This window comes from Mya arenaria, chromosome 2, assembly GCF_026914265.1.
Source record: "Mya arenaria isolate MELC-2E11 chromosome 2, ASM2691426v1".
In the NCBI taxonomy this organism is placed as follows: Eukaryota; Metazoa; Mollusca; class Bivalvia; order Myida; family Myidae; genus Mya; species Mya arenaria.
Genome location: NC_069123.1, coordinates 68,219,403 through 68,246,579, shown reverse-complemented (window position 1 = coordinate 68,246,579; position 27,177 = coordinate 68,219,403). Strand labels below are relative to the sequence as shown.

The 27,177-nt window shown below is 34.8% G+C and overlaps 2 protein-coding genes across 6 annotated transcripts; one reads left to right on the top strand and one right to left on the bottom strand.

The window, feature by feature from the left end:
- Positions 1–345: 345 nt before the first annotated feature.
- Positions 346–16,374, top strand: LOC128224939 (ATPase family AAA domain-containing protein 5-like). The gene is made up of 19 exons (XM_052935050.1): positions 346–449; positions 3,678–3,717; positions 4,143–6,298; positions 6,476–6,539; positions 6,766–7,213; positions 7,811–8,025; positions 8,205–8,378; positions 8,598–8,748; positions 9,276–9,479; positions 9,717–9,905; positions 10,370–10,527; positions 10,671–10,791; positions 11,309–11,512; positions 11,776–11,912; positions 12,386–12,544; positions 12,922–13,443; positions 13,682–14,409; positions 14,754–14,912; positions 15,224–16,374. Coding segments are annotated over exons 1-19 (5,910 nt in total). The 5' UTR covers positions 346–447; the 3' UTR covers positions 15,303–16,374.
- Positions 16,375–19,931: 3,557 nt separating this feature from the next.
- LOC128241524 (UPF0602 protein C4orf47 homolog) lies at positions 19,932–27,153 on the bottom strand. 5 transcript variants are annotated; one of them, XM_052958498.1, is made up of 8 exons: positions 26,823–27,153; positions 26,104–26,323; positions 25,649–25,786; positions 25,420–25,495; positions 23,485–23,670; positions 22,970–23,145; positions 22,352–22,426; positions 19,932–20,963 (listed from the first exon to the last, which is right to left on the bottom strand). In XM_052958498.1, the coding sequence occupies exons 1-7, from the start codon at positions 26,920–26,922 to the stop codon at positions 22,363–22,365; spliced, it is 960 nt and encodes a 319-aa protein (XP_052814458.1). In that variant the 5' UTR covers positions 26,923–27,153; the 3' UTR covers positions 19,932–20,963; positions 22,352–22,362. The 5 variants fall into 5 exon arrangements, with proteins under 5 accessions (XP_052814458.1, XP_052814494.1, XP_052814466.1 ...); XM_052958534.1 differs by lacking the exon at positions 22,352–22,426 and adding an exon at positions 21,449–21,518; XM_052958506.1 differs by lacking the exon at positions 25,420–25,495 and adding an exon at positions 24,226–24,301.
- Between the last annotated feature and the right edge of the window lie 24 nt (positions 27,154–27,177).

Below are 27,177 nucleotides of genomic sequence, written 5' to 3'. Positions count from 1 at the left end.
ACATGTATTCATCTTTCTCGCATATTAAAACGATTATATTAATCGTGTTGAATCTTATATGGGAGTCTTTAAATCAACGTATATAAATTTAGTGTTTCAACAAATCAGGGTGAATGGCCTAAACCTGAAGTCCGGATAAGTATTTTCTTTCTGTAACTTCCAAATCAATTATGAATTTGGTATAATAGCCTCCATTACTCTTGCATTCACGTGTATAAACACTAAATATAAATCTGATGACCAATAATACAATTCCCAAATTATGTCGAGGATGAGAATTACGCACACAACTTAGTATAATGTAACCTTTAACTTCAGTACGAAGCCGCAGGTTACGAGTGATGGCAAACCGGAAGTTTATTTTCAATTCCTCCCGCCAAGTTGAAGAAAGAAAACAAAGTCAAAATGTTTAGTGTAGAAGAAAACTAACCTCCATACTAGATAAATATGTAAGTCAGACGTTTGTCTATGTTATGTCTATAAATGACCCTTAGCAAAGATCGCCTGTTTTCGAAACAAATTTAATATTAATCAGTGAACGTGATGATCTCTCATTTTAACTACCAAGTTTACAGGTTAACCAACAATGAAACCTGCCAGCAGGTGGTGACCGACAGTAGGTTTAGATATTTGTTTAGATATAAGTTGTGCTTCCGATGGCAGCTTTGCTCGAAATGGTTCATTGCTTCGAAAACATGGCTAAATGGTTCCTAGTCCAAATAATTGTACGTTGGCGGATTTTTTTTTAGATTTTTGATATGGCAAATCCTTCACGTACAAATTGTTTAGTATCAAAAGTGGGTAGTTGTTCCGATCAGGATTCCGGGTTAAAGCATATAGAGTCTATAAAATATCATAAAAACAAGAAATATTACCAGATTATGTTATTTTATATTAGTTCCGTACACAAAAAATAAATATCCAACTTATAATTATGAGTTTGACGGCTTTTTTTCATTTCATTCTGTCAAAACATAACGATATATACATGAAGGGCACCTGCAAGGCTTCAGGGCACAGTTTTAAATCGCTCGGAACATTTCGGCCATGGCCGAGTTGTTACGATTGTATAACGAGGTCTATCTCGAAGCTTTGTCGGAGGAGGCCGAGTTATTACGATTGTATCGAGTTGTTCCCCTTCGCATAATTGTTTTCTGTGTCAGTCAACTTTCGTTTTATTGGAAAGGTAAACAACTTGTTTTAATGCATTAAATGCTTGTTTAGTGCAAAATTACATCTCACTTACATGGTAAAATATGAATATAACTCTTTATGATCAATTTCAACCATAAAATACTTCACTTAAAACAATTTCAATATTTTCAAAACACCCCCGTTTTTTGCACATTCCCGTTTAGACGTTAGGGATTGGAAGAATCCCGTATAACACGTCTATTATTTTAGACTAAATGGTTCCTAGCCACAATAATGCATGTTTGGGGAACTTTTTTATCATTTGGATTTTCATTTTGTTCCCTAAACGCCACAATTCGACTGTTTCATACCAATGTAAAATATATACTCCAACTGTAACTCCACAGTATTTAACACTGCATTGTTAAACAAAAACACAAAAGTTACAAATAAATATTTGAGCCAATACCTTATTACACAAAAATTCAGACTAATCTGTCAACAAAGCATTGCCGTTTTTGAAATACCTAGCAGGTGCCTGATATCTCTCCCCTCTATAAACTTACGGCAGGGATCTGTCATTCTTGGCTAGGAAAACAAGAAATGGAATATGGACCCGCAGAGTTGCCAGAACAAAATTGTCAAAGACTTTCAAGCGGCTTTTTATATGGACTCTATGCTTACCATCGTAATGAAAATGCCTTACAGGAATTTAAAGTAGTTTGACTAAATATTGGATCATTACTGAAAAGTTTGCATTAATAAGAATATGTTGATCACCCTTACTATCTCCCATTGAAAAGGTCAAGGGGATAAAGTAATGGTAGTGTGTGCATCTAGGCAATCTTGTCCGAAGCATAACAATTGAGGAATTGACTTCATATTTCATAAACAGAAAGATCTCATTAAGGGGAAGTGCCGTGCACAGGAACCTGGATTCTGGCTGCAGTTTTTTTAATTCTCACACTTAATCTTGATACTGATATTTTGTCTGGAACATAACATGAAATGTCTTAGTGGTATTTACTTTAAACTTCATATTCAAATGGATCTAATTTAGGAGAAGCGGCATGCATAAGAAATACCTAGGTGCAGTTTTTTTAGTACCAGATACAAGTATGATAGGTGAAAAAACACTGAGCTATTTTACCACATGATTAACAAACATATAAACATGTTACATAACAATAGATAACAATGAATTGATGACCTGGATTTATAAGCATGTAATTTAAAATATGTTTTTACATGATAATATGTTACTTTATATGCAAGTGCTAACATACAAATTATTTTCTCAAATAAAACTTAATTTACCTCAAATAAAACTTAATATACCTCAAATAAAACTTAATTTACAGATTTAAACTTTGTGTTTTTGTTTCAAATCTCAATCTCGTACCAAAATTTTGAATGTTTTACATGTAAATTTTCACATTAAACAAGCATTTTTAGCTTTTCGAAAAATATGGAGAGCTATTCTACTCACCCAAGCGTCGGCGTCGCCGTCACCCCTTGGTTAAGGTTTTGCGTGCAATCACACATAGGTTAATATCTCAGCAACAACTTGAGGTATTGCATTGAGACTTTATACAATGGTACTCAACCATCCAACCTACTTAATTAACCAAGTTTGATAACTCTACTTTGCATTTAATGCCAATAATAGGCCTTTATTATTTGACTTATAAATTCTGGTTAAGGTTTTGCGTGCAAGCACTCATAGGTTAATATTTCAGCAACTACTTGAGCTATTGCATTGAGACTTGATACAATAGTACTGAACCATCCAACCTACTAAATAAACCAAGTTAGATAACTCTAGTTTGCATTTAATGCAAATTATAGGCCTTTATTTAATATTATTCGACTTAGAAATTCTGGTTAAGGTTTTGCGTGCAAGTACACATAGGTTAATATCTCTGCAACTACTTGTGGTATTGCATTGAGACTTGATACAATAGTACTCAACCATCCAACCTAATTTATTAACCAAGTTAGATAATCTACTTTGCATTTAATGCAAATAATTGCCCTTTATTATTCGACTTAGAAATTCTGGTTAAGGTTTTGCGTGTAAGCACACATAGGTTAATTTCTAAGCAACTACTCGATGTATTGATTTGATACTTTATAGAATGGTATTCAACCACTCAACGTAATTGAATAACCAAGATATATAACTGTATTTTGCAAATAATTGCCCTTTATCATTAGACTTAAAAAATCTGGTTGAAATTTTGCATGTAACCACATTTATGTTACTATCTCAGCACATCATGAATTGCATTGAAATCTAATCTAACAGTGATCCATGCATGTATGGCCAAAACTTTTCAATCCTTACACTGAAAAGCGGCGGAATATTCGAGCGCGTTGTCTCTGTGACAGCTCTTGTTAGTTATAGCCCTTGATTTGTCCAATAAACTGGTTAACAAATTGACATTGTTTGTACTTGTAATTGAACAGTCACATGTGAGTAACCAGTAATAAAAAATATGTTCTGTGTAAAATACATGTACAGGTTATTTTATGTTTTTCAGGACAGATGTTAAGAGAATGGAGACTGCTGAAAATACAAAGGTCAGTACGAATAGCATTAGTATTCAGCTAATATTATTATTATTATAATAGTAGTATTCTGTTATAACACTTATATGTTGCCTTTCATAGTCATTGTACACGTGTAGTAACAGTTTACTTAAAGTTATAACACAGAAATGAAATATATAAATGTTGCAAGGCTGAGACTGCATAATTTTAGAAAAACATGCACTTCATGACCTGTGAAAATACTTTGGTATTCTGTCATTTAGCATCTTTTTAATTTGTTATCTAAATTTTAACTGATCAGTGTTATTTTACTTTTTTCTTTCTAATTAACAAAAAATCTGAATAAAAGGTTCTATACAACTTTTCAGCATTTAGATTCATATTACGAAACAGTTTAAACATAACCTCCTTTTTAGATAAGAACAGTTGACTGCTATTTTATCCATGCATTTCAGACCACACCTAAAGCTAAAAAGAAGACGGCAGAGGATGATGGAAGTAAAGCAAGGAAAATTTCAGACTTCTTTAAAACTCCAGATAAAAATATTGGCCATAAGCAGAAGAGCTTGTTCCAGTTCTTCAGCAAGAGTATGCCTGACAAACCAAGTGATGGCGTTGAAGAGGAAGAAATTGAGGTCAATCAGTCTGTAGAAGACAATGGGGCTCCTGTTGTTGATAAAGAAAATCAGCATTTGTTAGGAACTGGTGATACTGATGGATTGGTAAAGGAAAAAGCTCGTAGAAAGCCTAAAGATAAACATAAGAACAAAATATTAGAGGGAGAAACTGAAAAAGTTTCCAAGAAAAATAAGAAGAATAAAAGTAAAAAGAAAGAAAAAGAAGAGTCTATAAAGGATGACTCTATCATACTGCTGTCTGACTCCAGTTGTAGCACTCCAGCCATACATGATGCTGATAATGTTAATGAGTCCAGGGTAGAATTGGTAAACATAACTGATGAGCTGGTTTGTGTGCCAGCTGAAGTTACAGATAACATGGTAAGTCAGCATAAAAGTAAAAAGAAAAGAAAGAAAAGTGGAAGTGTTAAAGATGAACCATTGGAAAATGATTGCACCACAGGAAGAGCATTTAAACATTCTGAAGTCAATAGAAACAAAGCAGAGAGTGACATGAAGAAATGTTTTGCAAAAGATACAGATGAAAAGATGGGTTTAAAGAAGAATAATTTAAAGGTTGAAGACATGATGAACTTGTTGAAAGAGATACAAAGTGATGCTGAAAAAATGTCCAAAAAGAAACATAAACACAAAAAGAAACATAAACACAAGTCCAAATCTGCGTTTGATGCAGTTAGTGAAACTCATGAAATAAGTTGTACTGATTATGTAGATGGAACAAGTCCAAAGGAGGGTAATGATGATATCGAGCCTGCTCAAGATCCAGAACAGAAGAGTGAGTGTAATAAAACAAGTGAAAAATTACATACGACTACAACAAAAGATGCAAATAATGAAGAAATTTCTTCAAAGACAAGGAAGTTACACAAACACAAACTTAGCAATAAGAATAAAGTTCATAAACACAGCAAAGACAAGTCGACTAAAAAATCAGCAAGTAAAGGCAAAGATTTAACAAGTATTGAAGATAAGGATACAGATGATATTAATAAATCAACAGCTTATGAAACTAATTGCAAGTCAGCAACAGTAGAAGAGGAAATGACTGAAACAAAAGATAAGTATGAGAATGAAGAAAGTCATCCAAATGAAATGTCATACACTGAATACTTAGAGAAACTTGAAAACAATGGCAACTTAAATGAGGATAATGGAATGGATGTTGATGATTGTGGTAACACAGACAAAATAGCCATTGTTGAAAGCACTAGCCCTTTAAGACCCGAGGGAGATGCTAATTGTGTAAAAACTGAAAATATAGCCAAAGCTGAGGACTTCAAAGGCTTTTTCTCCTTAATGACCTCCACCCCAAATAGAACAAAGAAAAAAGGCAGCAAGGTGGTGAAAGACAAAATTGACAAACTAGAACAATCTAAAAAAGGTAAAGACAAATTGGAAACAAAATTAAATGGTGAATTTGATAAAAGAGAAATAAACTGTGATGGAGACAGTCAGCACAAGGTTAAGGATAAAAGCAAGATGGTAGATATAAGTATGACAGAAACTACAGAAGTAAAGCCAACAAATGCTCATATTATAGAAGTCACAGAAAGCAAGAAAACACAGGCTAGATTAAGATTTGGAAAAGAGGGCCTTAGTCTTGCTGTTTCTAAATCAGTAGTTCAAAAACCTGAACCAACAAACAAAATACAAGAAGTCAAACTAGATGAAGAAAAACCTAAGAAAAAAGGCAGGAAGAAGAAAGACAGCAAGATCAAACCTCAAGAAAATCATGAGGAGCCAGCTGTTAAAAATGAGCAGGTTGACACAAATGTAACAGAGAGTGATGTATTTGAAACACCCAAGGAGAAGCGAAGAAAGGGGAGTAAAAGGAAGGTGAGCGAAGTAGACCGGGAGGAGGAGCAGTCAACAGAGGGAGAGGAGCGACGGAAAAGTCTGAGGAAGAGGTACAAGGTTGAGGCATTCCAGATGGACGCTGACAGAAAAACACCCATCAAGATCAAACTCAAACGGTACAATCAGTATCATAACTTAACATTGAATTGAAAATATTAAATGGTGTATTTGAACTTAACATAGAGAATGAAAAATATAAATTGTGTTTTTCTTCGAAATTATTTCTTATATATTTGTAGTAAAAGCAATGTAGATATTATGCAGGAACACAAATATCTGGTTGTTGTTGGTAGGTGTCCTAAAAGTAGTAGCAGTGAGGACAGGGAGGCTCTGAGGAAACAGCTGAAGAAACACAAGGTTAGTTACAGACGAAGTCACTTGAACATTAGAAGCTCTGCATGTGTTTACCAGATTCAACCTTGTGATTTCCTTTTGTATCGGGAGACTCAAATTTACCACAAAAATCAATCTTTGGGTATAAATTAAGCGAAATTGTTATGTAACCTGGGTTACTCCTGCTTAATGTATTGCCTAGGTTTAACGTTTCTTTGATTGTATATGTATGACCTGGTTAACTTTACAGACTGCAGCCCAGGCCATTCTTCAGAGAGCCAAAAAGGGGCCTAAAAAGTTCAAGGTGATGACCATCTCAGATACACTGGTACCGAAGAAGCCCAAAGTCCTCAAGAAGAAGAGAAGCAAGCATGCCAAAGAAAGATCAGACTCTAATTCCTCTGAAGACTCGATAGGAAATCGCAGAAGTTCTAGACTTGTAGGGAGAACGATGGCTTCTATGGAAGAGGTGTCATTAGAAAACATTATTATATCGTCAGATGATGATGGTGATGACGAGGCTAGTGTGATCATGCCAATCAAGAAGAAAAGGGATAAAAAGAAGATGAAAAAGATAGAGGTTGCTGATGAAGATGAAACTTTAAAAAAGGGCAAATTAAAAACATTGAATGAAGATACTCCTAGTAAAAAGAAACTATTGACACCAAATAAGGGCAAAACTCCAATAAAGAAACCGGGTAGGTCTTTTCTTATAGAATTAAAAAATAGTTGTTAATATTTAATGATCACTGCTTCTTGACTGTAAAAAAACTGGGATTGGCAGTCCCAAAAAGTATATATTTCCACCAAAATTTGACCGATATTTAACAATCTCCTAAAAGAAGCTTAACAAAGTTTGTAGTTTAAATATGTTTCAGATAAAATAACATCCAGCCTTTATCTTTTTTGAAAAAATCTTCCAACCAGGGATCTTAAAGTGTGCTTTGGTTTGTTTGAAATAAGCTATGGTCAATTCACAGTATTAAGCATTTGTTGCTATATTCAAAATTCTAAGAGCCCTGACGCCATTAAAAAAAATGTAACAAACAGCATGTGTGGTGCCCTACACTTCGATTAGATGCTAATTTATCTGGTCAATGCAAATGTTTCCAAATTTCTCACTTTGGGGTTCTTACTACTCAGTACTAAAATGGTAGATATTGTCTTAGTTTGAACAACCTCAGCAGAAAACAATACTTTGGGGGGAAAATTCTGTCAATTTTCAACACAGCTTTACTATATTGTATTTTTAACTTGATTGTTGTTAGCATTATTTTTGTATGAATTTCTTTCAGGTGGCAAGTTGGCCCCAATGTTCCTGTTGGGTAAAAACAAGGCAGCAGCAGCGTCTCCAAAAAAGCCTCCCCTTGATCCGGAGCAGGCACGGCAGCGTCAAGCATTTTTGAGTAGTGGGGTTCCAGAGGAGCTACGTAAACAGACAGTGGTACACTTGGCATCACGCGCAGCCTTGGATTACCCGCCCTTGCCTACTGTGTCACATGTACTTCAGGTGAGGAATATGTGCTTGTTGTAAAAATTCATGTTTAATGACATATATAGACTCGAATTATGTAGTTATATTTTGTATTTACAAGTTGGTACAAGTGTAGTATTTCTTTGCATCGTCTTTAATACCAAGACTGACATCATGCATTTACATAAAAGTTGAACGTACATGTGTATTTTCAGATTCCAAATGGCGCCGTTCAACCTGGTGAACTAGATGTCTGGCAATTGGGTCATGCAGAGCTAGCTTTTCGTTGCCACATTCTACCAAACATTATCTACCCTGTGTCTAACTTCACTGGGAACCTCATCTGTAAACTGGACATGCCTTCAAACGCCATAAGGGAGATGACCAAGGTTTGTTTTTCATAACATGAAGACTTTGTCACTCAATGTCAATCAAATAGTTTGAGGTCTGAAGACATTTTTTAAGTTAAAGAAACACATCAGTCAATTTATTACAACTTTAATTATAGAAAATTAAAGTTATTGGGTGTTTCAGATTAGTTTGCGTGAGTCTGTATGCAGATAAGTTTCAGCGAAGCACGTAGTCACACAGTACTATTTTCCATACAGGACTACAAGAGTCACCCTGCTCTGGAAGCCAGTCACATTGAAGCTTGTTTAGCAGAAATCAGCAGCTATAATCCATCATTCCCGGTGAAGGCTTTCTATAAAGCACTCAAGGAAATGAAAACTGAAACGGAAAAACCACCGGTGAAATCTGGTAAGGAATTTACTGACTCCACTTGTAAGATGAAAATGACAATTATGAACAAGCAAACACATGAAGTCAATTCCATGTTGCATTCCTGGCAAACTCCTGCTAACTGGTTTCATTGTACTTCAGCAAACTTATATTAATATGAGGAGTTGGTAATTGGTTGATAATAACGCAAGCCAAAAAGCCCTGCCCTGTTTATGCTCATTTTCTGAATTTTAAGTAAAGCAAGGCTTTATGCCAAGCTTTTGCATAAGAATTTAATAGGGCTTTTTTATACAAAAGTCTTATTTCGATGGCATTTATGCTAAAGCCTGGTTTTGATTGCCGAAGTTTATAAATTGAAATGTAAGTGAAGAGCTACAAAAAAAACATGTACATGTATGTTGGGAGTTTGTATTCATTTTGTATGTCTGATTGCAATACATGTACGAGTGATATTAAGGGTTGGTCACTACATATCATCTTTAAAATAGAATAAATAACATTCTTAGTAATAGAAATAATCATTGATAAACAAATGGAATTTGTAGAGTCAATGCTGAAGACGGACATGTCAGGACTCCTGTCTGGGTGTACAGACATGGTGGTCATAGAAGATGAAGAGGATAGCGCTGGGAAAAGGGGCCGGGGTGGAAAGGCACTCAAACTGCACAAAAAAAGGTCCACAGATGAGAAGGAACCTAAAGTAGCAGAACAGGACTCACAGACAGGGGAGAAAGTAGATAAAGAATTTAGTAAGTGTTTAAATGTTGTTCACATCACCACTGAAATTTAAGATAATTATCAGATCTATTCATTTATAACCAAGGGGTCAAAGTGACATTATAAGAATGATGATTGATGGAATCCTTTTTTTTAACTCATTGAAACTCTTTGTCTTGAATACAAATTTTAGTTTGTTGGCAAATTTTCTTTAAATTAATTTGGAACAAAGACTTAAGCATTTGTCATTTCTCCTTTGACAATGTCAGAGTGCAGCCTGTTGTGGACGGAAAAGTACAGCCCGGCCAAGAGCGGGGACATCCTGGGGAACTCTGGCGCCCTCAAGAAGCTGAAGAATTGGCTGTGTGAGTGGAAACACATCCTCGACCGAGAGGCACGCAAGGCTAGGAAACTCCTCCTCAAGAAAAACAGGGGCAAACTGGAAAAAAAGAAAGAAGGTATTTTATAGTTTCTGCTACTTCACTCTAGTCCAGTAAAATTAATATGGATCTTGTTTTTGTTTTTGTCATATTTACAATTGACCAGTCTCAAATTGTAAATTGAACAATCAGTTTACCAATAAAACAATTTGATTTTATCAATAAATAAAAGCACATGGTTGCATTGCCCAATGGATAAACTGGAACAACTTCATCAAATGATCTTGAGTTGCAATAATTGCTTTGTTGACTGGTCAAATGGACTAGAAACAAACTCCGGTTAAAGCTGTCGGTTGTTGGCTATATCTGGTATTTTATCTCATGAAGCAGACTAAATAAGCTTGGTCTTCATAGTAAGTTGCTCAATGACGAATGTTTGTGTTGAACTCTGCTACATCCTCCTGCTGTCAATGATGCTCTGCCTTTTGTCAAACATATTTGTAGAACATGTTTCAATAAGGGAAATTTATCACAAATTTCAGTTGAACATGAATGCTGGGATGATGACAGTGACTTTGACCTGGACAGTGATGACAGTGAGGATGATGATTCGCTGATCAACACCATGCTGCTCTCCGGACCTCATGGGTGTGGAAAAACCAGCACTGTCTACGCCCTTGCACTGGAACAAGGTTTTAAGGTGTGTGGAATGCTGTAGAAAGATTCATAGTTAATGCTACTATTCCAGTCCCACTTGTGTGAAAAAATCCGAGCCACTGTGATTGCTTTCAAAATTCAGTTCATTTTCATCTCAAAAAGTCTAAAATAGAATACTTCCATCAGGTGCATGAGGTGAACACATCGTCATGTCGGAGTGGGAAGCAGATCATGAGTCAGCTCCAGGAGGCCACCCAGTCACACCAGGTGTCAGCCCAGGGGGCACACACTCCCAGGAAAAACACAGGTGGGCCATTTTATGAAGTGTCCTGGTCTGCTAACCCAATCACACTAGGTGTCTTTATAATGGGCACACACACCCAGGAAAAACACAGGTGAGCCATTTTATGAAGTGTCCTTGTCTGCTAACCCAATCACACTAGGTGTCTTCATAATGGGCACACACACCGAGGAAAAACACAGGTGAGCCATTTTATGAAGTGTCCTGGTCTGCTAACCCAATCACACTAGGTGTCTTCATAAAGGGCACATACACCCAGGAAAAGCACAGGTGAGCCATTTTAAATATTCTGGTCTGCCAACCCAGTCTCTGGAGACCAAGAGGGCAAACCCCCAAAAAATCACAGGTCAATTATTTCATATACCAGTCCCTTAGTTGGCTTATGGTTTTGTCTCACCAAAAAATCCATTTTCTTGTATCAGAAGAAAAATAAAATAAGAAGTTAATGCTGTCAAAAAGTAGTTTAATTTTTATTTCATTTTGTATGATTTATTTCAATGATTTTTGTTAATGATGTGGTCAGCTCTTGGTGGTAACAGTCAACAAGGGAAAGGGGAGAACTCTGGCAAGATGCCAACATCATTTACCAACCTGTTCAAGAAGGCCGGGGAGAAACTCCCCTCACAGCTGATAGGCAGTGGCGGGGCAGCAGGCAAAGAAGACAAGCCAACAAGAAAAGATGGAGAAAAGGAGGGCAAAAAGAGGAAGAGGAACAAGTCAGACAAAGGTTATACAACACTGCATCATACAACATTTTCAACTAACAACCCAAAGCATGTTAAGAGAATCCTGAACTGTTATGTGTAGTATTCAGAAATATGTGATATAATTGAGGAAACTGTTATGTGTAGTATTCAGAAATATATGATATAATTGAGGAAACTGTTAAGAAAATAATGAAATTGTGGTATGCTATATATATTTGAGTAAGAAAATATGGTGATGAAAACATGTTGCCTCCGTTATTTATGTTGAGCTAATGTTTCACAGATGGCAGTCCAAAGAGAAAGCGTCACCACAGTGAACGCAGCAAGCTACTGCAGTTAGCTTTAGAGGATAACAGCTCCCAGAGCTGTGCTGCAAGAAGCCTTAACCTCTCAAGCACAACACTCATTCTCTTTGATGAGGTAGGGAAAGAAGACCCTGGAAAATTTAGGAATATCCTTAAACTAAGTGGACTTATGAAAAAGCACATGTTTGAATTTGAAAATCTACTCACACAGAATTGAGAACACTTTGATCTAAGTAAATATATCAGTGAGTTAAGGTTGATAAATTCCTAATCTATCTAGTATAGCAATCTAACACACCAGTAGCTGACTAAGGTGTAATTAAGCATCACTTTATATGAAAAACACTTGCAAACTAATTTGCATTTACATGATCAATCAAAACATTCTCATTATTGCTTAATGTCAAGTGGCTGTACCCTTGATAGGACTTGGTGACTGCTTCAACAGGCAGATTTAAGGGCAATTAAGATGTTTTCTTGACCGAGCAGTGTAAGACTGAAACATCTTAAAACTTTTATCAATAATCAATTGTTGCGAAGCGCACTTAATCATTATTTATCAGTTTTTCATTTGCTACCTTTACAAAGGTTGACATAGCGTTTGAAGAGGACCGGGGGTTCCTGTCCGCCATTCTGACATTCATGTCCACCACTAAGATCCCCATCATCCTGACTTCATCTGACCCGGGGTTTGCCTCTACCTTTGATGGGCGGTTTGAACAGATGACACTGAAACATCCACCGGCTGTAAGTGCTAGTTAACATTGTATATTTTCAATCCATTCACATGATTGAATTAATTTAATAATGTGATTTCAGAACAGGATGTGTAATTCAGTTATGTATATGAATATATCAGCGATCAAAATTAGCACATGCCTGAAAGTAGTGCGTTGGAAAAATGCCTTACAATGGCTAAAATTCTGAATTTTATGCAGCAGGGCTTGTTAAAAAAGAGAATAATTTTGATAACAGGATAATATTCAATTAATTTTTTTTTTTAAATGTATATACTTTAATATTTAAATGAACTGGATTTTTTTTTTAAGAAAAGCATAAAAAAGCTATGTACATATTATGTAAAGGTCTTTTTTAAACATAAGTTCAAATACGTAACATTTCAGTCCAGCATTTCCTCTTTCCTGCAAACTTTGGCCCTTGTGGAGAGTATGAGACTGGATGTCCCGAGTGTTAACAGCCTAGTCCAGCAGTGTGGCAGTGATGTCCGCCGCTCACTCATCAACCTACAGTTCATCATCAAATCAGGGGGTGGAACTTGTGTGATAAAAAAACCTCTTCCCATGGGGAATGTCAGCAAAAATGATTCTAGTGAATCTAGATCAAGGCTGGCTTCAGATAGTAATATTTGCAGTCAAGAAAGTGTTATGTCAAATTCAGACTCCAAATCTGTCAATGATGATGATGATGATGACTTTGTGACCTTAAAACCACTTAAGAAAAGAAGACGATTCCTTGAAGAAGATAATTCTAATTCTGTGGATGGATTTAATAAAGTTGTTACTAAAAACTTCGATGTAGAACTTACCTCAATTGAAGACTCAGGAAACAGTGTTAATACAGAGAACTGTCCACCAGTCCATTGCCTTGACTTGGGATATCAGGAGATATTTTCTCAGGGAATTCAGGTGTGATAATCATTCATTTCTTGTCTAAAAGAAGAATACTTCAAATGCTTTATGAATCATTTTGATTCAAGAGGAACGGTTGTTTTCAATATAGAATTAAACAAATCAGATATGAGTAGTATTAAACACTTGTAATCTCTATAATTTTAAGAATGTTTGATTTAACATTTACAGTTTACGTTAAAATCTAAAAAGGTGGGTAATACAAGAAATCAATACATATGACCTTTCATTTCAGCAAATCTCAAGTAGGCCTCTCCCCAAAATGATACAGGTCTGTGAAAGCCTGAAACAGCTCACATCATCCCACGTGTTCTACAACAACCTTCACATCTTACTGCCATTCAGTGTGCAGGTGATCTCGTGTGTTGCTTGTACAGCGTCCCGGGAACACGCCCAGCAAGCCCAGCCTGTGGTCACTCGGAAAAGGATCATTCTCAACAGTGATCTCTATGACAGTGACGCCTCGAATGATGCACTTAAGGATAAAGCTGGTGACATTTGTTCTAAAGATGTAGAAATAATCACTACCGAGTCACGTAAAAGTACTGTGATGCCTAGGTCAACAAAGGAAGAACATTTGTGTTTAGCAAAAAGTCTTTCATTGTTTTCAAAGTTTTATGACACAGTGTCAGCTTTAGACGTAATGGAGTCTCAGGAATCAATGCAGATAGGGCGAAATCTTCAAAACTTTGCCAGTAGGCCAATAACGGGTAATATTTATGCAGGAGTTGAGAGTGAACTGCCAAAGTATGAGACTGGTTGTGAGCTGGACATGGAGAGTTGTAGAGGGTATAGTGCAGAGATAGAGACACGGAGTGCCTGTAAACTGTACCAGGGGATGGAGGGGGTGAAGACAGCGGTTGACAGAATAGAGGAGCAGAACCCGGGCTTTGGGGCCAACTTTGATCTGCCTGTGTTGAGAGGGAGAGACCAGTTCACCACACTCGACCAGGCAAGATTCAGGTTAGTATTCATTTAATGTCCATTGCAAACATGTACTTCAAGATTTAAATATATTTGAAGATATATTTATTGATTTCTTAAGCATTACATATAAATTGTTATAACCTGTAAGGTTATTTTAGGGAACTTCATGTATAAGCTTTGGAGGTGTGATTGGTAATATTTCACGTAGTTGATAGTGTTTTCTTCCAACTACTTTTTGTAGGCTGTGTTACTAAGAAAGTTGTATGTAATAACAGGTTCTTGTTAAAATATTCTTTGCAAATATATACTTAATGTAAAAAGATACATTTAATAATTTAGAGTATGCTATAATATTATAAATTGTTGTTTTTTCCACCCAGCGTTCCATCTGAGTACCGACAGGCGAGTGACAATGCTATAGACAACCTCCCACTTATAACTCACTCCCAGAGGAGGATGGTTCACCTTGACTACATGCCTGCACTGCGTGACATGTGCCGCCTCGAGCAGGGGAGACAACTAGCTAATACAAAGAGGAGGTATAGAGCATCGCTGATTAGTATTCAGAAAATGTATTATTCAAGTATCCTAAAACAAAAGTTAATATACATGTTACTAGTCTTTTGTTTGAAGAATAATTTCTTCCCTGTCATGTGGTGTTTAGTTTCTATTTGACTTTCCGTCCCTTGTGTAGTGTCTAATCAAACAACTTCTTGTTCAAAAGATAAACCACTAACACTCACATGCAGAATGTCCACTTGTAGCAATTTAATATACTGTGTGATGACCATGCATATGTTATGTAATGATGTTGAGACACTAGAAGCTAATTGCAGAAATCACCTTTCAGATTCCACCATTATTTTGACAACATCACACTGCCTCTGAAGGAAAGAACGATGACAACCCTGGCCACAACTTTCTCCTGACAACCCTGGCACTAACCTGACAACAATGGCAACTACCTTCTCCTGGCTACAACCTTCTGGCAACAACCATCTGACAACCCTGGCAACAGCCTTCTTCTGACAAAATTGGCCACATCCTTTTGACAACCCTTTTTCTAGCAATAATCTTCTGACAACCCTGGCAACAACTCTGACAGAACAACCTTCTCCTCACAAACCTGGAAGCAAGTTTCTGACAACAATGACAACAACCTTCTACTAACAACCCTGGCAACAACATTCTGACAACCCTGGCAACAACCTATCCTCCTGATTTCAACAACCCTGGCCTTCTACTGGCAACAACCTTCTCCTGATTACAACAATCTTATGGCAACAACCTCCTGACAACCCTGGCAACGGCCTTCTCATGATAACACAACCTCCTGACAACCCTTGCCACAACCAAATAATAAATATTTTGTTCAAACATGTGAACACAGGATATTTTTATTATGAGGTGTCTTCCTGCATTTGCTACAGAAAAGTTGACAATAGTTGCGCAAACTTTAATCAGGTTCTTCATTTCATTTGTGATATTGTGTGAACTAAGTGCAAACCATTAAGTTGCACTGCTTTTGTTTAATCTGGTCAAATCATGATGTTACATTTAAATTTCTCAAATCTTGCTAGTAACTTGTTTTTGCATGTGTCGGGGCATTCATGTTTGCTTTGGTAGAAAATGGAATACAAGATATGTAAACAAATATTATATGTCAAAACAAACTAAGTTAATATAGGAAAATGATTCTGTTATAAATATATTGCAGCTACTCATACTTCCATTTTTTCAGGTGCATGTTTTCCGCCATGTCTGATAAAACCAGCTACATTTTTCATTCATTCACATGTACACATATTATGTGTTGGTGAAACTATTTCTGATTTGTTTATATTATGTGTAAATGGAAAATTTGTATATAAATAGTCTATTTATTTAGATTCTTACAAAATGCTTGTACTTGATGTATTTTTAATTGAGAATAGTTTTTAAAATCTTGATTTTTTTCTATTTACTTCATGTGATTGTTTTTTTTGTATTTTCCAATAAATATTGAACTACTTGATGTCTCGTCTACATTTCAATAACTTCAGATGGAATTATTAAACTTTACAAATTGTTGAAATAAAGCACAATAGACAAGTGTTGGGCAGAACATTTCAGCTTTCAGCAGAAGGGTCAAGATCAAACTAGGTGGCGGTCAATGAAATCTTGAAGTGATTTTAACGAGCCTATTCTGCCTGACAATATCAGCACTGACTGGTTGATACATTAACCATGATATATTACAGAATGAATGGCATATAATCCCTGCTTTGTCCGTCCACATGCATGCCTTTGTCATGAGAATACCATAAAAAGATGGGATTCCAATGAAACTGAACATTATAGGCAGAGGGCATTATGCATAATCTGAAATCACAATGTGCAAGAACCGTAATCATTGCTGAAACATACCCCCCTTTGACTTATACAGTAAGCATTAATTTCTGAACCATAACTCGAAAATTACTGAAAGGATTTGATGAAACTTGGAAACTAGTACAGAGCATTAAGAGGAAGTGCCAAAGGTAAAGGGGATACAGTAATTGTAGGCATGTGTGCGTCCAGGCAATCTTTTCTGAGCAAAATTTCACTTGAGCAAGATCTCAACACAGACAAATAAATGGTTTTATGTCCATTATCACAATAAGGAAAAGTGATGTGCACAGAAAACATAATTGGGTGCAAGAATTTATTTGCTATTTCCTTTTTAATAGTTTTCACATTTTTGGTCTGGAGCACAACTTGAAGTCTTTGGGTTATTTACTTCAGACTTTATATACAGATAGATCTCATTTAGGAGAGGTGCAGTGCACAAGAACCTTGACTATGCACTAAATTTAGTTATCACCCTTAGTTAATTTTCATTCTTATGTTTTGTCCAGAACATACTACCTGTAGTAATTTATCTGCAAGGACTTTATTTCAAACTTGATATACTGATAGTCTCCATTAGGACAAGTGCAGTGCACAGGAACCATAAGTACTATCATCTATGGCGTCTGTATCTTTTTAGTTATTGCCATTTGTTAAAGGTCATACTTATTGTTTGTCTGGAGCATTATTTATTCTCTTTGTTGTAAGGCAAAGTTCATACTATTGACTTAAAACTTCAAATATAGATTGAACTCATATAGGAGCTAGTGCAGTGTGCAGTGTTTTTTTACAGTAATTAACATTTTGTCATTTTTATACTCCAGTTTTGTCTGAAGCCATACTTCAATGCCTTTGAGGTATTGACATCAAACTCCACATACAGATATATCATATCAAGGAGAAGTAACAATAGCCATAATTGTGGCTGGGATATTTTTTGTTATTGCCCGTCGTTCATTCTCATTAAATTTTGTTCAGAAAAGTACTCCAAAATGTTTTATTGACTTCAAACAGGGAATACTGAGAGGTCCTACTGAGGAGAAACACAGTGCATAGGAACCATAAAAATGGATAGTGTATTATTTCTTTGTTATTGTCCTTTGTTCATATTCATACTCTGGTTTTTGAGGTAATGACCTTAAATTTAAGATACAGATACAGATACATATAGATCCTTTTGAGAAGAAGTACAGTGCATAGTATCCATAACTCTGGATTCAGTATATTTTAGGTTATTGCCCTTTGTTCTTTTTTATACTTATGTTTTGTCCAGAGTATAATTTCAAAATATTTTGAGGTATTGACCAATGGTAATTTTTAGCTCGAATTTTTGAAGAATAAGGAGGGCTATATATTACTCTCCCCAATGTCTGCATCGGCGTCCGGTTCAAGTTTTAGGGCAAGTTGGGATTTTCACTGATAACTTCAATATACCCTTCATTCATTTCACTTCATACTTCACACAGTTGTTCTTGTTTCTCATATTGAGGAGAAGTCATGTACAGGAACTATAACTAAGGTTATGATATTCTTTTTTTAGTAATTGCCCTTTGATTGTTTTTATTATTTATTTCTTGTTCAGAGCATAACTCCAAGAGCCTTTGAGGTATCGACTTAATACCAAACATCATACATCATACCAAAATAGATCATATTTAGGAGAAGTGGAGTGCATGGGAAACATCACTCTGGCTGCAGTATTAGCCCTGTTTATTTCTATATATTTTTATTTCAAATTTTGTCCGCAGCAAGACTCTCAAAGTCTTGAGGGATTGACATCAAGTTGCATATTCAAATATTTATCATTACCAAAAAGGGCTCAGGGCCCACCACTTTGAACATATTTCAAACCTATATAATATTGCTGCGTTTAGTTTCTTAAGAATTTTTTAACTAATGAAAATTATTGAATTAATGGTAGGAACACAGTAAATATTACAAAAAAGAACCAAATTTTCTGTATTTTTAAAGTTATAGTCCTTTGTTCAATTCCTATCTCCTTACAAAGTGCGAAGCCTAAAAGGCAGTCTGTGACTTCTCCTGTTCATTTTGATGCTTATTTTTTGTCTGCATTTATTAATATTCTTTATATTCTCAAGACTTCCCCTGTTTTTATTTATCGAAACACTTGAGATTCTTCTGTATTGCTACTTATTTCGGCTGGAAAATATGGCAGTCTCTTACCACTTCTTGTCTTATTTGCACTTCTCTTCCCAATTGTGTGTTTCCTGCTCTTTATATTCCTCAAATAATAAGAATGATTTCAAATCAGTTTGCTGAAGTCCTCTCAGCATTGACCAGAAGTGTTGATGATCATGCTAACATTATGTCTTCAAATAACAGTCTTGTTCTTTCGCAGTTATTACCTCAATAATTTTATGTTTTAACTAGACCAGTTACTTGAGGAAAAACTGGCTAATCTTGAAAGAGGTTGGCCAGACTGTTAAATAACAAAACCGCATTGATGGAAATCATTTAATAGATAGATATACAGTAATAACCATTTTATACCACAAAACATGGCAAAACAATATTCATGTAAATCTAACATTCAGCAGCATCGCTTTATCACATACGACATGGACGTCACCATTATAACTGGTAATTCTTGGTTAACGATAAAATGACAAAAAGGCACAGGACACAAATTTGTTTCTAGTCACACTTATATAGCTGTCTTAGTTGCTATATACAACAGCAAATGCATGGGTATAAGGCTGCTGTTGCCCAAACTTTTTAATAATAATATTACTTTTAGGAGAATGTTTTTAAATCAAAAAGTTTAATTTGTTTTAAAGAAAAGCGCTAATAACATGTCAAGACACATGCTTAGGAAAAAATAAACATAAACACAGCAGTGAGCAATTTGCTGACTTCACAAAAATAATTATATTATAAACATTAAAGGTCTCATGTTCAATCCATATGAGAGATTATGTCTGGACAGAAAGTGCTTGCAAGCTTGTAAGCGGAAATCCAGTGAAACTCGATCGCCTTCTGGGACTTGTCTGTCCATTTAAAAACCACACAACATTTTAATAAATAAGGTAAGTTATGAAACATTTCAAAAACAAAACAAAAATGGAGAGGTATATGAGAACAAACTATAAAAAAGGTAAATAAAAAGGAAAACAATTGTAAAAAGTTGTAACACCTCTATAAGATTAATTACTAATAGTTTTAAATATATGTTTCCCAGTATTTCTTTTAAATAATGACTCAAAATACTGTATTGTTTTAAAAAATATATTTATTTTTTTTCAATTGGTTTTGGGGAATTTAGAGGTTAAAATTTGTGATGCCATTATTTTATCACTATTAAGCATTGATAAATAATCATATCTCTAGATTTAATGTCACTTCCTGGTCCCTTAGCATCAGCAAATAGGTCGCGTATATTAAACTTGTATTCTGCAGTGGTTGCCAGGTAACATTTTAAAATATATGTAGTTGGATCTAGCAAAACAGCATATTTAAACCTTGGCATATGTAACTTAAAAAATAGTAACAAACTATTTAACATATGAGGACTTTTCTGGCATACACTGAACTTGAGTCTAAGATTACAATGTGTATATGTTCATGTTTTCTAATTGTCTATGCCAAGTCTACTAATAATGTAATAGTGGCAGTGAACAAATCTAAGGAATAGCAGTCCTAACTTTAACTAATCTACTGCATGGCCTTTGAAATGCTAGTTTTGTAATGTTCACTAACAAAAAAACACATCTAGGTAAAAAAAAGGATCACAGCTTCCGCTTTTGATGAGACTTCCAGTTAAAACCGAAAGATCGAACATAAAAATATAACCTAAAATTGCTATGCACTTCAAACTTAATGAGGTGACTGCAATTACAATATTGTAAAATGATATGTTCTCAAAAATGTATGTGTGTGATTGATCAAGTGAAATAAAATTATGCCTTTGACATAAACCAACAACATGTTTAGTCAAGTTGTTAACACTCATTCACATAAATCACTCATACAATTAAAACAATACCATAAGTTAATATATAAACAATACATGCCAGTTTAATTCACATTTGTTGAATAATTTTCATAAAAAAAAGCATAATGATATAAAAATATAAGTGCATTAAATCTGTCAAACAAGATCACATGTATGTGTTCTTATAAGCCGAGGCACTGAATGTGGCCGGGATAGGCGTGTCTAGAATGTCAAACATGTAACAGATCTGTAGTTGCTTGGATTTACACTCCTGAAAAACAGAAGAAAAAGAGAATGTTAATTATAATTAATGAATTATATGTCGAACAGTGATGAATTGAAAAATAAACCCAAAAACAATCTGAGTTATTTTACTCCAAATAAATTATTTAAATGAAAATATGTGAATATGCATGTTGACAATGACAAATTGTAGTATAAAACATGATTAAGCATGCCTAATCTCAGTTTGGTTTGCAGTATTTTTTTGAACGCCGTAATGGCCTAAAATAGTACTTAAAATAAATGCTACGGTGAAAACACAAGTTATATACTGGTAACGAAGCTTTATAATAAACACAATATGATAACACAAAAATAAATGACAAAATCCAACAAAAGATTGTATTATTCTTCCATCAATGTAATCTACTACCAGTTATTAGTATATCTATCTTATTCCAAAACATAACACAACTTGTTATTGAGCATTACAACAAGGAAATTCCTCACAATGGTTAAGCACATTTATGGTACCATGTATGTCTGAAATAACTTTCACTGTGTTGCTAGCTTATAATGGTCATGGACTTGAAATGGTGTAAGCCTGTAAATGGGATACAAATCATCTGTAAATGATGTATACCAAAAACATTGTATATCTAAACCATTGTATACCTAAAACTCATGGGAGACATGAAGATGACCATACAACATGTTTTATGAAAGGCATCTGATCTTTTCCAGAACTACAGGACTAAGTTATCTACGTTCTTGTATAAACTGCATATCATTGGGGTCATTTTATCAAGAATCATGTGAGTTTGGTTTGTGTTCACCATGCCGGACAAGTGGGTTTCCTTCGGGAACTCTGGTTTCCCCCACAACATAAGACAGGCCAACAAATGAGAAAATTGACTATTCCCCCAAACACTACAACAATAGTCAAACATTTAGTTCATACTAAGTTGTTTTAGCTTGATTGTGATGAAAGCTGACAGCTTAAAGAAGTATGCTCGAGTCTGTTTGGTGGGTAGAACCAGAACTGATGACAGTTCCATTGGTGGGGACTGAACCCACGACCTCTTAGGTAAAAGGTGCATATTTAGACCACTCTCACCTTCCACCAATTTTTGTAAATTTTTGCATATAGGTATGCAAGGGGTTCCATACAGATATGCAAGGGATTGGTCAATTGCATAAAGAAAATATCAAGACTAAAACATGGCATAATGGCATGCATTAAAGTTTTACCGGTTATAATGTTATGTGGGCTTATCTTTATGATGAGATGAATAATGATTTATAACAGCATGCCTGCAAGCCGTAACTGACAACCAGAATGAAGAGGGTAAGAATAAATGGGATTAACTGATAACATGAAAAATGAAAATTATTCTCTGAAAATTCAGCATATTGGCAGCCCTTTATTTTACCAACCACAGTGCTGTTCATGTCTTTATGGCCCCTTTAAGTGCCTTCATTTGAACTGATTTGAATATCTCAGCCTGGTGTCTATTCAATTTAAAAAAAAGACATTAAACTAACGTGTTATAAACAAGTTTAGAACTAATGCAAAAACACTTGAAAATTTGGTAAGTTATCATTTGTCTATATGATATACATGTATAAAGTCTTCTCAAAGTGCATATTATCCTGATACAGAGATAATACCCTCACTACCTCTAAGTATATGCAAATTACCAATATTATGTCTCAGATAAGGGTTTTAATCCTCTCATATGGAAGTCTTGAAAAAAATACATATAAATATCATATACAAATGATAAACAGAGCTACTTTCAGATGCCAAAGTTTCAAATTTTCCATAGTGACTGCTGGTATTTCTGCTAAAAATGAAGCTTAAAGCTCACTGAATTCTTCAAATGGCATGATTCATGGCCACTAATTTCTGAACTTAAAGTTAAAACAATTTTGAATTGAAATAATTATTTCTAAAATATGTCAACCACTCTGACCAGCTTTAAACAAATTACAATGCACCATGAGTAAGCATTTGCTGCAAACTGAAAGATGAAGAATACTATCTATACATACTTCATAACATTTGCATTTATAATGGAGACCATGGGCCTTGTCTTGGGCCCCTGTGACGGCATGAAGGTTCGGCCGCTCTTGTTCACCACATTCACTGACCGCTGAACCTTCACCTTGTAAGGGTCATCGGAGTGCTTGGGGTACGGATCAAATGTGCCGATCTTGGCACCACCAGGCTGAAAATCAAACAATATTTAAAGTGAAAAATGTATTTCAAACTGTTACATAACAATTGTTGCCTTTAATTAAATTATTGGCCAAAATGTACTTAAAATGCCAGCATAAAGTAACATTTTGCTGGTCATAAATATTAATTGAACAATTTCATAAAAAATAATCACCCAACAAATGTCAAGGAAGCACATTACAAACCTTTAGAACATAAAGCTTTTCTCTTGACTAAGTCATGCACATCCAAAACCCCCCATACACTGACATGATGTATAAGCCCAAAGGGGCATTACTGGCTGCTAGGAGTTGTGTAGCCTGATCACCATGGAGAACAATGTACCCACCTTTTTACCAGGAGAGCTTGGTTTGAATGGTTTAGAATCATCCTTCTTTGAGGGGAGGGTGGCAGAACTGCTGCGCTTAGCCAGCTTGTCTGAGTTGTATGGGTTCCCATCAAAATATGCTCGTGGATGCATGTTCAGTTTGAATGCACCACCTTTTGTAGCGTTTTTGTGGGCTGCTATTTCTTTCTGTAATTCCACAATGAAAGGTAAAACTTCACAAAAACATGAGAAGTATTTTCATTTAAAATGTTGAGTCTATCATAGATTTATAACCTGTATCACCAACTTTACTTATATAGTTATGAACATAATTAAAAAACAAACTTTCAAGCATATTTTGAGAAAATAAACCCATTATAAATATCAAACTGAACTTATTTTTATATTTATTTAAATGAAACTTCTTCATGTTATGAACCATGACATGTACTTTTGTGTAACAAACAAATGTGCAAAAAGTTGATGTGCAAAAGTTAGAACTTTATAATTGTTAGGTAGGTCTCTTTGATCTCACACAGGAGTTGCAATCTTTTTACAAAAGCATTGATTTTTGCATGAATTGTTATGATCTTCTTATGTAATTTCTTGCTGTGTTTAATAAAAAATCAAGGCAAGACTGTTGGCATCTAAATAGACCAAGCAACTTATGAAAAAAAACAGTCAAAATGATTTGTCAGGATAATAATTGTTCATTATGTATCAATGGTGTAAGAGCAAAGAGAGATATAGTGTCACCCAAACCTTGGACAGTTCCTTTGCCCGATCATATTTGTCGCTCTGATAGGATGGGTAGGGGCTCAGTGTTACGCCCACAAAGCTGTTAATAAGGAGAGCAAAGCTCAACTTCAAAACAAAACAAACTGGCAATGCAAGAAACTAAGCAACATAGTAAACTGTGGACATATAGCCCTCATCCCATGAAATGGTGTGAATGAGAATGATAATGAAATTAATTATGAGAATGAGATGCAGATTGAAACGATGAAAACGTAAAACACATTCAACCATAGATACGTAGTTATGACACGAGTAGCACAAGTTATGCAGATTTTGAAGATTCTTATTGTTTAGTGCAGAAAGTAAAAAAGAAGAAATCTATGTTACCAACTTTGTTGTTAATAAAATATTTAAATCATTGATGCATGCAAGGTTTTATTTTCCAATTAAATTCGGTGTTTTATTGAATGATGATCTGGTCAAAGAGAAGCTAGAACCGGTAATAACATTTTTAATTTCTATTTATGATAGGCACATTTCATGATAAAGAAAACTTATTGAAAATATATATATGAAAAATAGGTGTGTAAAAAAAAGTGAATCAATTTGAAAATTAATTTGTCTTCATGCCTTACTCCAATGCTTGTAGATGTATTTGCAAAACCTTAACTAGTTAAGTTTATGTGTATAAATAGATAAGAGTCATTGCAATCCAATGAATTGTTTTAATTTACAAATGTTGCATACTGTATGAATGATTTTTTTACACAAATATGTAACATTTGAATTTCATATTGTTATGTGCTGATGCTTAATTACACACTAGTCATAGGATTGCAATATATTACAGTTACTGTAAAAGGAAAAGACTGTTAAAATGTTTCTGATACCGGTAACATGGTAGGAAATGTCATTTTGCCTGATTTTTATGAGACACCAAAATTGACAATTAAATTTGACATTTCATTCATAATATGACTTTGTTAATTTTGGTAACAAAAGAAAAGGTTTCAAGACATTTGCACAAAATAATGGTGATATGAATCATTGTAAAAAAATAAAATTAAAAGTCTCATTTTGGTGTTCCATAATTAACAAGCCAAGCAACACAGGACTTAGGTAACAAACATTCAAGTGGCAACTGGGAACAAGGAAATTAGCATTGTCAACACAGGAATAGTGCACAGTTAATGTGCATGTTTCTTGCAAGAAACAAACCCTGTTCAGGTCTTTGTGCATGTCGTAATTGTCTCCTTGATATTGTGGGTATTTTCCAATAGTTACTGCTACATATCTGTAATTTGCAATGTCATGTCCATTATCAACAATTAACAAATTAAGCAAAAAATATTTAAATAACACTGTATTTTCCTGTTTGCTTTTTATCCTTTCTCAATGTTATAATAAATAATTAAATGGTTTCATAGAATTTTAGTTGTTTACATACCCAAAGCCGGTTCCTCTCTTTCCTGGGTTGGTGATAACATTTTTACTAGAAGACTTCTTTTCTTTGCCAGGTTTTGAAACAGGACTAAATGCTGATATTGGTCCACTCAATGTACCATAATGACTACCTAAACCAGACCTGCATGTATAAAGAAACAAAATATTTTACAATGTCAGCAAGCATAAAAGATATCTCACAGTTTTTCAAAAAACTCTCAAATGTGAGGACAAAAGATGTTCTTGATTTTAACAAGATGTATTCCTGGGTGAGTACTTAGAAAAGACTTTCAAATGGAGAAAGAGTTTGTTTCCCAACTGGATATTCAATGATTAGCCTTAGGATCTCTAAGTATGCAAATCACCTGAACCAGCATTGCAAAAGACTGCTGGAAGCTTAATGTCTATACCAGTACAGCTGATGCTACAGAAATTACAAAACTTAGGGTATTAACTTACATGAGCTTTTCTCCACTGCTGGGTAAAAACGATTTTCCTATATTTTTTTGTGACTCCTTTAGTCGTGCTTGCCTCCTCATTTTTATGGGATCAGTAAATGCTTCTCCCTCCATAATACGACCAAATTTGTCGGTGAAATACCCAGCCTGCAAAGCAGACCTGGTTTTGCTGCCTCCAGGCAGGACTTGTTTGCCCTTTGTTGCTGCCTCATTGAATTGAACTGCAAAATTACATTAATCAGTATATATTTTAGCAAATGGTATACATAAACTAGGAGTATTTTGGGTTTAAGCAGAAGTTGGAATTATTACAAGCCTTGCACTTGTACAATTATTTCAGGCTTGCTCAAAGACTTGTTGATGCCAAGCACTTGTGTAAAAATTCAGGCTTTTCATTTAAAAGTCCAATTTAGATGACTGTTCAACATGCTGGAAATCAAACGTTTTGTTTTTGGCTAATTAAAGACACTATACAAATTGTGAAATTTCAAATTTGGATGAATAACATTTACCCTGATCTAACATTTTAATGGCAAACATGTTTACTAGATGAAATAGTACCAGGTAGGTTAACCTTTATAATTTTGCGAGGAAATCAATTTTTATGCTGTTATAGTTTTTAACAGTTTGTATTATTTTCATTAACAGTTTGTAATATTTTAATTGATATTCTGTAGACTTAATAACATTAAAATTAAACTATTTACAACATGTACGCACCACTTCCTTTGCCTTTGTATCTGTCATTGATGGTGACATATCCCATCTCCTGAAATAACCCCACTCTGTCCATATCTGCTTTTCCTCCTCGTTCCCCCATGATTGTATCTGTATCTTACTTTTCAGAAAAAAATATCAAAACTTGTTTAACAAGTTAATTCTACCTACAACTATGATCTAAATAAGGCATTTGGTTCTTGTTATGAAAGAAACAACGCCTCAGTTTTGTCTTATTAAAAGTTGTGACCATGTGCTGATTATTTACAAACAATTAACAATTATTAGGAAGACAGCATTTTTTGCTCAGTGTTGAAACAATCGCTATGGTGATTCCCATAATACCTTGTAACCGGAA

Bases quoted from the DNA above. Each gene is read 5' to 3' on its own strand.
- LOC128224939 (XM_052935050.1), top strand. The intron at 6,540-6,765 runs GTTAGTTACAGA...TTAACTTTACAG, and splicing joins AACAGCTGAAGAAACACAAG to ACTGCAGCCCAGGCCATTCT. The intron at 13,444-13,681 runs GTGTGATAATCA...CTTTCATTTCAG, and splicing joins TATTTTCTCAGGGAATTCAG to CAAATCTCAAGTAGGCCTCT.
- LOC128241524 (XM_052958498.1), bottom strand. From the start codon at position 26,922: ATGGGGGAACGAGGAGGAAAAGCAGATATGGACAGAGTGGGGTTATTT. The intron at 26,324-26,822 runs GTGCGTACATGT...GTAATTTTGCAG, and splicing joins ATACAAAGGCAAAGGAAGTG to TTCAATTCAATGAGGCAGCA. The intron at 23,146-23,484 runs GTGGGTACATTG...TTTGATTTTCAG, and splicing joins CAAGCTCTCCTGGTAAAAAG to CCTGGTGGTGCCAAGATCGG.